Source organism: Dermacentor silvarum, chromosome 7, assembly GCF_013339745.2.
Source record: "Dermacentor silvarum isolate Dsil-2018 chromosome 7, BIME_Dsil_1.4, whole genome shotgun sequence".
In the NCBI taxonomy this organism is placed as follows: domain Eukaryota; kingdom Metazoa; phylum Arthropoda; class Arachnida; order Ixodida; family Ixodidae; genus Dermacentor; species Dermacentor silvarum.
The window spans coordinates 77,232,677-77,244,914 of record NC_051160.1 but is presented as its reverse complement, the minus strand read 5'-3'; the positions used below and the strand labels follow the sequence as shown (position 1 = coordinate 77,244,914).

General features: G+C 47.6%; 2 protein-coding genes across 5 annotated transcripts in view; one reads left to right on the top strand and one right to left on the bottom strand.

Moving 5' to 3' along the window:
* The window catches only part of LOC125946817 (uncharacterized), a 163,367-nt gene that overhangs the window by 8,968 nt on the left and 142,161 nt on the right, over positions 1-12,238 (top strand). For both annotated transcript variants that reach the window (XM_049670903.1, XM_049670902.1), the window contains exon 4: positions 8,506-8,595. In XM_049670903.1, the coding sequence (XP_049526860.1) occupies positions 8,506-8,595 (90 nt within the window). The remainder of the gene's footprint in view (positions 1-8,505; positions 8,596-12,238) is intronic.
* Positions 1-12,238, bottom strand: part of LOC119458245 (uncharacterized) — a 162,165-nt gene that overhangs the window by 118,556 nt on the left and 31,371 nt on the right. The gene's annotated exons all lie outside the window — the stretch shown is intronic.

The following is a 12,238-nucleotide window of genomic DNA, read 5'->3' as shown; positions in this document are numbered from 1 at the left end:
ACTGCATGCTTAGAAGAAGTATTAAAACTATTAGACTGAGAACGCTTATGAGTGAGGATCAACGGCGAATATCTCAACAACCTTCGCTTTGAAGATGACATTGTGCTATTAAGCAATAATGGGGATGAATTACAGCAATTGATTGAGGACCTTAAACGAGAAAGTGTAAGAGTGGGGTTGAATATTAACATGCAGAAGACAAAGGTTATGTTCAATAGCCTGCAAGAGAACAAGAATTCAGGATCGCCAGTCAGCCTCTAGAGTCTGTAAATTAGTACGTTTCTCTAGGTCAATTATCCACAGAGGACCTTGATCATGAGAAAGACATTTACAGAAAAATAAAATTTGGTAGGAGTGCATACGGCATACGGCATCCTGACTGGGAGCTGACCACTGTCGCTGAAAAGAAAAGTGTACAATCATTGCATTCTACAGGTGGTAACATATGGGGCAGAAACTTGGAGGTTAACAAAGAAGCTCGAGAACAAGTTAAGAACCGCAAAAAGAGCGATGGAACAAAAAAATGTCACAGTTTCGCCCTAAGGGCGAAGCAATGAATGCGATAGCAACACAGCAATGTCATACGAAGTAAGGTGAGCGGCTTTGGTAGCAACACGCAGAACTGTTGTCGACGCCATCGGCGTTTTGCCCGCGTTAGCTCAAAATGCGTGCGGCGTTGGTGACTGTTGCTGGAGCCTCTGATATAAATAGGCACTTGGTGCCGCAGCTAAACGTCGCCTCCCTTCCCTCCCCCTCCCCCACGGCCTCTCGCGCGTCCGAAGAAGGCGCGTTTGCTCTACATATATGGTGATTGTAAAGGAGAAAAGAGACGCCTACTTCTGCAGCCCTTAAGCGAGCACGGCGCAGAACGCGCGTTTGTTCTCCGCCGTGCGTTCACTCCCCGTGAAAGACGCGCCCCTCGCGCCCTTTCACTCGCACATACAGCGTTCGGCGCGCGGCGACGATTTCATCTCCAAATGACGTCATACGGAACCTCACGGCGACGGCGACGGCGACGGCAGAAATCTGCTTTTGAGTGTCCATATAATTGCTATCGCAATAAAATGCTGGGCCTAACGTTAAGAGACAGGAAGAGAGCGGTGTGGATCAGAGGACAAACGGGAATAGCCGATATTCTAGCTGACATTAAGAGGAAAAAATGATGCTGGGCAGGCCATGTAATGCGTAGGATGGATAACCAGTAGTCCATTAGAGTTACAGAATGGATACCAAAAGAAGGAAAGCGCAGTCGAGGATGGCAGAAAACTAGGTGGGGTGATAAGTTAGGAAATTTGCAGGCGCAAGTTGGAATCAGCTAGCGCAAGACAGGGGTAAGTGGAGATCACATGGAGAGGCCGTCCTCCTGCAGTGGACATAAATATAGGCTGCTGCTGCTGCTGCTGCTGCTGCTGCTGCTGCTGCTGCTGCTGCTGCTGCTGCTGCTGCTGCTGCTGCTGCTGCTGCTGATGATGATGATGATGAGCTCATCGAATTTCGGACGCTGGATGTGGTTAACGCTGGAGCCACAGTTCCCGTCATTTGAGAATTATGCGCTTGTCTATATAACATGAAAATGCTGTTTGTTCTTGTTGTCACACGTGCTGCTACTGAAAAGCTATTTTCCTGTACTGAACAGGAATCTCATCTGTTCATCAGCGACTTTCGTTACCACATACACATTGTTAACGTTAAGCTCCATGGATGGTACTGAAATAAACTGCAACTGAAAAATTCAAATATTCGGCTGATTACACAGGTCACGTAGGGACCTTACAAACGACTCACTTACCATCTGAATGAGAACCACTGATAAGCCGCTGTTTAAACATGTTGGCTGGGCAACAACATGTTCAATCATGGGCGCTCAATTATTTTCAGCGTTTGCAAAGCGCAACATAATCACCGAAAGCGTGAATATAGATGTGTGTACAATAAAAAGAAGGCGCGTAAAACATTGAAAATATTCGTACTCAAAAATGGCACGCATCGGGATAATACGCAAGGGCTGATATTCAAATGGCAACGATAAATAAAATTTTGAGAACTGTAACACGCAGGCATGAGGGAACAAGGAATGCCTTTATACCTTGCGCTCTTGGGCTGAGGCATGTGCAGTAGTCATCTTGTGCGCGTGTGCGGATGACGATGCCTTCTGCCACATCTTCTCTTCAACAGGGGAAAAAAGCTTGGAATACGTGATTAAGTCCGGCGTTCTGGCAGGGGAAGCCGTTGTGGTTGTCTGCGCTGGCACGTGTTCCTACGAAGCCCATCTTCAGGCGTCACCTCCTGAGTTCAAGTATCACCTGGCGGTTACGTTCGGAAAGGTGGATCCTGTATTTCTGCCTTTGTAGTTCTTATATGCTCTCTCGTGCGAAGCAGATGTCCGCTGCCGAGTCTGTAGGATTGTGGCGTGCCTGCCGTGCCTAAAACTACTGCTGGAGCCCAGGTTCTCTGTAAGGTGTCATACATTGACACTGCCGACCCGCTGTGAAGATCTGGAAGATCTCTAGCAGATTTGTAGTACTTTTGTTGCCTACTCCTAATGCCTTCTAGATGGCTTCGAACGGTTTCGGTGGGTATAGTCTTTGGCTTGAGATGACGGTCCAGTACTGGAAGCCTGGTTCTGGTGCGGCGACCCATCAATCTTGATGATGGGGACTGCAGAAGGTCGTCTCTCGGCGAATTTCGCCATTCCAGCATGGCGCTGCAAAATTCAAAGGTTCCAAATGAACATTTCTTGAGCAACTTTTTTGCCTATTGAACGGCACGCTCTGCCATGCCATTTCCGCGTGGATAGTAGGGGCTGGACGTGACGTGGTTGACGTGAAAATGAGAGATGAACGACCTGAAATTTGTACTGCTAAATGGGGGCCTGTTATTACTGAAGATGTTGGCAGGGATCCCGTATGTTGCAAAAATTTCCATGCATGCTTGGATAACTGCTTGCGCTGTTTTATGGCGAAGCTGTCTGATCTCGAAAAAGAACGAGTAAAAATCGACTATAATCAAGTACTCACTGCCCCCGTAGTAGAACAAGTCCATACCAACAGACTGCCAAGGTAAGCTGGGCACCGGATGACTTAGCACTGGAAGCTTAGCGTTTCTGTTTTTGTATTTTGGCATACGTGGCAAGAATTTGCAAGTGACGCAATGTCCGAATTCATTCTAGGCCAGAACATCACCTGTCGGGCCCTTGACCTCATTTTCTCTTGTCCTCCATGGGCTGCGTGTAGTAAGTGGAGGACTTCCCGGCGCTTGGCTGGCGGGATGATTAACTTGTTGCTCCGAAGCAGCAGACCGTCCTCGGTATGTAGCTCATCGCGGTAGGCCCAAAAGGCTCGCAGGACATCCGGTACTTGCAGCCTTGTCTCGGTCAAGTCTGTTTTAGTATAACAAAGCAACTGCGACATAAGTGCGTCGTCCTTGATTGTCTCCCGGATACTTCGTTGCTGGTCGTCTGCAATAGGCAGAAAAGAAACGGCATTGACTTCAAACTGCTCAGTTTCTTCTTGCAGTTGCACTTTACTTAGAAAACTTGAGAGGACATCAGCTAAGAGAAGTTCTTTACCTGGCTTATACGTAACGGTGATTGGAAACCTTTGAAGTACTAGCCTCATGCGTTGGAGGCGTAACGGGCATTCACACAAAGGCTTCTTGAATATAAATTCCAGTGGTCTGATCTGAATCGTACCATTACTTCTGGCTGTTCAAATATGTAATCTTGAAACTTTGTACAAGTATGGACGATTGCCAAGGCCTCCTTTTCAATTTGCGCGTATCGCTGTTGTGCTGCGGTTAGCGAACGGGATGAGTAAGCGACCGGCTGTCCGTTTTGCAAGAGCACGGCCCCCACGCCGTACTAGCTAGCATCAACCGACAATACCACGGGTTGGTCCTGCCGAAAGTATGCCAGAACTGGTGCTTGCATGAGAGCGTCACGGAGATGTTGAAAATTATTTTCCTGCAGTTCCGACCAATTCCACGCTATGTCTTCCTTGAAAAGCCCTCGAAATGGAGCAGAAACAGCGGACATATATTGGGCATGAAGCGCGCCACGAAGTTGACCATGCCGAGGAATATTTCAAGGTCCTCACGATTTTGGGGGTGTTGGTACTTGTAGAATGTCCTCTGGTCTATCAGGGTCCAAGGAGAGTCCCTCTTTGGCGAGTACATGGCCCATTTAACGTACTCGGGGCTGCATGAAAGGGGCCTTTTTTTCTGTTAAGCTTCAAGTTGTTTTCTCTGCAACGCGTCAGCAACTTGCACAGATGGCTATCGTGCTCCTCGCGAGTGTTTCCCCAAACCAAAATGTCTTCCATAACAACGGCTACACCAGCAAGACCCTCTACAACTCCGTGCATTGCTCGTTGAAAAGCTTCTGGAGCCGACGGTATGCCGAACGGCATGCACAATAAATATATCTGCCATACGGGGTGCTCATAGTACATATTCTTGAGCTCGGCTCGTCTAACTTCACCTGCCAGAACCCCGATTACGCGTCCAAGGTGGAAAAGTACTGTGCTCCCGATAGACGCGGTACTACGTCTTCTAAGGTTGGCATGGGGTAGTGCTCCCTGAGGATAGCCTTATTCAAATCTGACGGGTCTAAGCATATTCGCACTTTATCCTTTTTAACCACCACTACCATGTGGCTTGACCAAGAAGTTGGCTCAGTTACCTTTGCGATGACCCTGTCATTTTCCATCCTTTGGATTTCAGCTTGCACGTGGTCTTAAAGGGTAACAGCGACTCTTCTTGCTGGTTTACGGTACCTTGAGCACCGGGCTTCAGCTGTATGTGGTAGGCCACGCCCTTGAGTTCTCCTAAGCCCTGAAAGACATTCTCAAATCCTTGAGGTGTATTGCAACCAGATGCATCAATTGAACTTATGCGGCTTATCAGGCCCAGACGTTCAGCAACGCAGCCACTCAGTGTGACGGGGACGTTCGGCTTGACAATAAAAAATTCTGCTTCCGTGCACTGTCCTTTGTGGCTAATGGGCAGCTTAGTCTTTTTTTGATGCAATTCCTTTGTGACCGAAAAACGTGCGCAGTGTAGCAGAGCATGGCTGTGCAGGCTGGGATGTTATGCGACCTAACACCGCTTCAGGCATTACACAGCAGTTCGCACCGGTGTCAATCTTGCATTTTATATACACGCTTGCGATAACAACTCCCGTAGACCAACGATCAATTCGATCTACAGCACTGACTTCAAGTGTTTGAAGAAACAGTTCTTCATGATGCATTGTCTGAACTTCTTGTACATTTCGTCCTTCGTTGCGCTGTCGTGACTACGGCCTTTGACATGCACGTGCGAAATGGTTGCGGCCTCCGCATTTGTGGCATTGCTTACCCTGAGCGGGGCAATTTCCACTTTTTCCTTTATCGAAGCCACACTTAAAGCAAGTGTTGGCTTTTGATTTCACTACATCTATTCTAGTAGCACATGCGTCTGTATTTCATTGAAACGTTCCTTGCCTTGTTCGCTTGCAGGGCAGATTTCGAAAGTTTTGGCGTAAGACGGATTTTACAAAATGAGTCTCGGCTGCAGAACTTTGTCATTGATTCCTAGAATAATTCTGCTGCGCAGCATTTGGTCTTCTAGTGCGCCAAACTCGCATTGTTGTGCGAGCGTCCGAAGCTCTGTGAGCCAATCGTTGAACGACTTACCCTCTTGCTGATTCCTGGAGCCAAAGCGAAATTCATTGAATGTCAGGTTGGTTGTTGGCTTGAAGTGCGCCTCGAACTTTACGGTGGGTATCTTGATGTCCTGCTCGTCGTCGTAATTCTCAAACGTGAAAGTGTAGAAAGATCGCCTTGCCTCTTCTGCGATTTCCATTATGAACTTTGCCGCTTGAACCTCCTTTGTTGTTCTTTCAGCTTCGTTACCGTTGCGTACAGGTCGAAGTCTTTCTTCCAGACGGTCCAGCCATGAAAGGCGTCGTCCTTTGAGTCCAGCGGTTTCGGCGGCGAAATTATTGATGACGCCATGTTTGTCAAGATTTCGCGACGGTTCCTGCTGGGGCGTTTCCAACGTGGAGGGCTACGCTGTCAATACGAACGACGGTGTTAAACCGCGTTCGCCACTTCTGACACCATGTAACACGCAGACATGAAGGAACAAGGAATGCCTTTATTACAAAGTGCTCTGGTATTTATACCTTGCGCTCTTGGGCTGAGGCATGCGCAGTAGTCGTCTTGTGCGCGTGTGCGGATGACGATGCCTTCTGCCACAAGAACGAGCAAGGGAACCTGATAAACCTGCCCGTGGTGATTAGAAAACGTGGTATGATCAAGAACGCTGCATTGAAGCAATAATGTGTCATATTTGAACAAGTTATACGTCATTTTATACTCATCTTTCTGCTTGGAAACGAGGGAACACCAATGTCCCGTAACTGCCTGGGACCATCGAAATATAGTGTTTCTTACATGTTTGCGTGCCTGTCTGTTGTCTGCGCACGGCCGGGATGGGGAGTTTTAACAGCGAAGTTGTTTAAGCTGGAAGTAGTCCGGTGGAGCACGCATAAAACTCCTCCGCTTGGCGATGACGTCACGGGCGTCGCCTAGCAACGATGCGCCACCTCCTTACATGCTACTATTTCGCTGAGCGGGGAAGAGAGAGCTGAGAGAGAGTGAAGCAGATTATAAAAATAGCATCGCTGTTTGCTCAGACTTCGCACCACTAGTGTGAAGCTGCCCCGATTTTTTATGCGGCCCCAATTTTTTTTTTACCGGTGGCAGATTGCACACTTCTACGCCTTGAGCTGACTTTCAGTAAGGGGCGTTTGTTACTTCTACGAGAAATAAAAATACTTATTCGAATATTGAACATAACTACACAATGTAACCATTACATACTTTACGGCACACATGTCAATCTACCAATCATAGCAAGTGAGATCGGAAGGCGTATTTAGACTTGACATGAATTCTCAGAACTACACAAGCTTCCAGATAATAATTTTCAAAGCTTCGAACAAAGTATACTGGTGTTCCAGTTAATGATGTGCTTCAATGCATAAAATATCGTTATCATAAAAAAAAGCAAGCGGAACCACAGCACCTTCTTCTCGCAAGTTTTACCCCGCATATCTCGAAACTGGTGCCATCTTGATAATTTGTTCTAAGCCGATATGCCTTGAAAACTCAGGAGCTTCGATTTGTACGCGTAGATGAAAATGTGTGCCATAAATTAAATAGTTTGAACGTTATTTAGTGTTATCGTGTTATTATTCAAATAAGCATTTAGCTCGAGGCTTTGAATTGGGGTCCTTAAACGCCTCTGATGTCCCGGTAGCTAGACCCTTGCGACAGCAGTGAACACGCCACCCCATATGAGCCACCTACTGGATGCGGCTCGAAACGTGTGCTACCCATGGCTTGGCTTACCATCACCTCAACCATCAACATGGCTCCCACTTCAGGCCCGATTCATTTCCGCACTACTATTGATGAATTGTGAGGCACTCCTTCCAGTTTCATAACTTGATTGCTAATAGTGTTGCGCTGCGAAGCACGAGGTTGCGGGATCAAATCCCGATCCCGATGGCCGCATTTCGACGGGGGCGAAATGCAACAATTCCCGTGTCCCGTGCATTTGCGGCACGTTAAAGATCCACAGGTGGTCTCCGGAGTCCCCCAATACGGCATGCCTCATAATCAGATCGTGGTTTAGGCAGGTTATAACCCACAATTGAATTCAATGATGTAATTGCTATCTATGAGTCACTCGATAAGGACTCAGACACACGAGGACACTGTTAGCGAGTCATAGGACAACTTTGTGTTTTGCTCACTCTTCTCTTCCTGGCCTCACTTCGTATTGCAATATTTTCTGTTCACTGGCGTTTATATAATGTGCCGTTGCCTTATGTAAAACAAACTGTGTAACTCAGCCTGAGCTGCCTCTTGTCCTTCATTTATCCTGTGTGGATTGATGACGTAATAGTTCAGCGGAAATCTGCTAGGTGGAGATAAGTAATTAAAGGGAAACTGAGACATCCACCCAAATGTAGCAATTGCTACAATGGAAACCCAATCGGGTTCCTCGAAAGAAAGCCTCGCAGTTGAAGACAAATTCGTCCTGTAGCACTTGTCATTGTAGCAATTGCTACATTTGGGTGGATGTCTCAGTTTGCCTTTAATTACTTATCTCCACCTAGCGGATTTCCGCTGAACTATTACGTCATACACTTGCCTTTGCTTCGAGTTGTCGACAAATTCGACTTCGCCCTGTCATCTGCTAGCCGCCTGGTTAGCTCAGATGGTAGAGCGGCTGCCCCGGAAAGGCGGTGGTCCCGGGTTCGAGTCCCGGACCAGGACGAATTTTTCTTCAACTGCGAGGCTTTCTTTCGAGGAACCCGGTTGGGTTTCCATTGTAGCAATTGCTACATTTGGATGGATGTCTCAGTTTCCCTTTAATGTGTGGATTGATGCAAAGTGTGACGAGTGCCCTAACCATTACACCTGGCTTTTCTATGTTTGATTTATCACATTACAGAAAGTCCGGACCATGTTTCTATGTGTATACGCTATCTCAGTGACGATAAAGTGTGCGCCGTAATGGAATTCACCGTACGTACGAACAAAGGTGAGCATTTCATGAAAAACGTGTCGGGGGGCGGTCTTATTAGGTCTAAGTCGGAATGTGGTAGCAGTGCCGAGCTCTTAAACTCAGATCTATCCGACACACATAAACTCAGAGTACTGATACAGTACGCAGATATTGCGGTATCATAAAAAAGCTTGCTATTATACAAATTATTTTCGCGTTAAACGCTCCGTGAGCAAAAATATAATACTTCGCAGATGTGTGCTAAACTGTCCAATTGATTCATCAATGAGAGGAAACCTGTATATGCGATTTCTCACACCCGCTGGCAAGAAGGCAGTCTGTTTGCTGACTGTTCTTAGCGATGATTTATCACCAACGCCGTGGGCATACGGGTGCTTTTGGGTCACGTTCAACAAAACACGAACAAACAACCAATTACAACCAAACAAACCATCAACAAACCAATTCCTAGGCCTCCAACGTGGAATCAGTAAAATATAATGTGAAAAATTCAATTACGGATTAGTGCTCCGAAAACGCTCGAACAATTTGCTTATTCGGTAGAATAAGGCACCGGTTATATTGTAATCATTGGCAATGGAAGTATCTAAAATACAACATGTATAACGTGCCTCCAACTCCCCCTATCGCTACCACCGCATGCAGCCAGCACATACATAGTGTTAGGGTCCGCATTTGCTATCTAGAGATTGCCACCGCTGGATCGTCTGTTTGGACGCAAACAATTCAGGCGATTCCGACGCAGGTGACGTTGCTGGCTGTTCTTCGTCGCCATTTTATGTAGACCACGCTGTCGCACGCGCCGGCCTTCATGGACGCCCATCACCGACATTTTACGCACGGGCATCGGGTCATGACTGCAGAGAGTGTACCCAGTGAACTTGCGCCTCGTCTACTCTCTAGTCTGCACATTTTCAGACGACGCATCACCCATGCAGGCTCCATCTGCCCATCTCGGCTCCGTTACCCACGCGGATGCGGAGCTCCGCATTTCGGTTTCCTCCGCCACTGATGAATGTGCGCTTATACTCTTCATGGGCATAAGTCAAGGAAGAACGCATACTCAGTGTCTCATGGCCAGCTGTACATATGCGGTGACCCAGGTTGACTACTCAGACTGGGATAGTCGATAAATGGTTTTATTCGATTAACGATTATTCATTCATCATTTTAGCCTCTGATCAAATACCCGCGCTTTCGATACAGGGTTTTTCATCGGTTAATTGATTAATCGAAATGTTTGACTGGAGTAATAAGGAAGGTTGAAACACTGTCATTTACTTCTGTAGAAGTCTGTTTTATTGTTTGAGAGGTGGAACCAAGTTTGAAACACAACTGTGTAAACGCTTAATAAAGTATGATATTTAACTTGTTAAAGACTAAATATAGTTGCCACTTGTGGCTTTTGAAAAAGATAAACAATATATGATATAAAATGGCACTTAGTGCCGAAATAAATAAGACGCATGGCACTAGTGAATCCCTGCACGTTATAGTTAAACAAGGAATAAGAAAAATGGCAGAAGTGAAAGGTGAAGTCCAACTGAAATATACAAGCAATTTCAATATGCACTAAGCAAAGGAATGTTACTGGTTGAGAATTTAAACGACATGCCTTGTTCTGCAAAGTGAAGGAATTGCAATTGACTAGGATGTGTGGGTTAAACCGACACCTTCTTTGAGTGGCCACACAACCACCATGCCAGAATATATGCTCGGACCCTATCGATTTGCCACGTCTTTAGTGGACTGCGAGTAGCACTACGATGAAAGGCTGGGTAGCTATAGTATGCCTTGAATTACGAGGGCATTTCAAGCCTCCTGCTTCGGGCGGCTTGGTGGCGTCTGCGGTGTGGGGTAAGAGAGGAGAAGCGCTGGTCTCGGCATCTCTCGGAACTCGGAGAAACAATTGACAGTCGCTCTACCACAGCTTCACCATCGTTGCTTGTGCGCCCCCATTGCAGTACTATTTCAAAATTCTCGCTCCTCTGCTCTCAAACTCTCGAAAACCTAAGCGATTAGGTCGATTAAGGCGATCAATGAAGATTAATCGTTCTGCGGGAAACATTTATTCGATTAATCATTCATCGGTATCACCGACCATATACTCAGAAAGATACACTCGCAAAGTAAGAAGAAAGACCGAAGGTTTTGCCTGGAAATGTCATAGTTTATGCCTCAGGCCCCCTATCTATATTGACACGTATACATGTTTATCTTTCACCGGTGGCCGCTTTCCACCGGCTAACAAATGTTAAACGTTATCGCTCGGCGCAGGACGCGCCTGTATCGGAAGTTTCTAGAACATTATCGATGCTTCTTTCCATTGCCTGTTTTCACCGACGCTTCTGTTATCTGATTGCATGACTGACGCGAATTGTCTAGAACTTTCTGGAAGACACGCGGGCATCAGGGATTAATCTAGAACCTTCGATGACTCAGGTATAAAAGCCGACGCGTTTCGCCGCTGATCAGATTTTTCGACGATCGCCGACTGTGTTCGCCGCTATCGTTGTGCTTTGAGTGTACCTTGCTTTTGTGGGCACAGGTTCGCCCAATAAACAACCCGTTTCGTCGTACACTGTTTTACGACTGTTTTCTTCAGCGTCACTACTACGTGACATCTGGTGGAGGTGCTTTTGTGTCCATGCAGCGGACGCCCCCGCAAAGCCGCGACCCAAGCCCGAAACCGGAGGACGAGACCAACGTCGCCAAGGACCAGCGAGCTAGCCGTAGGCAGCAAGGACTTTTGCCAGAATACGGACTTCTTCCCGAGAAGACCACATCGATCAAGGCCAAGTCAACGACCACAATGGCAGCCCCAGCGTCCCCCATCCTGCTGCAGCAACCTCGGGAGCCACCGACCTTCCGTGGATCATCAGCTGAAGACCCTGAAACATGGCTGGAGACGTACGAGAGGACCGCGACATTCAACAAATGGAGCGACGATGACAAGCTGCGCCATGTCTATTTTTCGTTGGATGACGCTGCTCGGACATGGTTTGAGAACAGAGAGACCACCCTGGTGACTTGGGACCTATTTCGCGAGAACTTCGTGAGGACCTTCACGAATGTCGTGCGAAAAGAAAGGGCCGAAGTTTTATTAGAAACCAGAGTGCAATTGCCCAACGAGAACATCGCAATCTTCACGGAGGAGATGACTCGCCTCTTCCGCCACGCCGACCCCGATATGTCCGAGGAAAAGAAAGTTCGGTTCTTGATGCGGGGTGTCAAAGAGCAACTATTCACCGGATTGATGCGCAACCCGCCCAAGACTGTCGCCGAATTTCTTTCCGAGGCCACAACGATCGAGAAGACGCTTGAAATGCGCGCCAAGCAATACAACCGCCGTGCCCTGACCAATTACGCCGATGCTCAAGCGCTAGGCGCCGACGACCTGCGCGACACCATCAGAGCAGTCGTTCGCGAGGAGCTGCAGAAGCTCTTTCCCAGGTCGCAGCCTCAAGTGGCATCTATCGCCGACGTCGTCAAAGAAGAAGTTCAGCGCTCACTTGGAGTTCCTGATGTGCAGCCGCAATCGCCGCAACCCCAGCCGGAAGCGCTGACTTACGCCGCCGTTGCCCGTCGTCAAGGCCCTCCTTCACGCTCGCACCAGGGCCCCATAACGCCGCAGTTCCGTCGTCCACCGCCGCCGCCG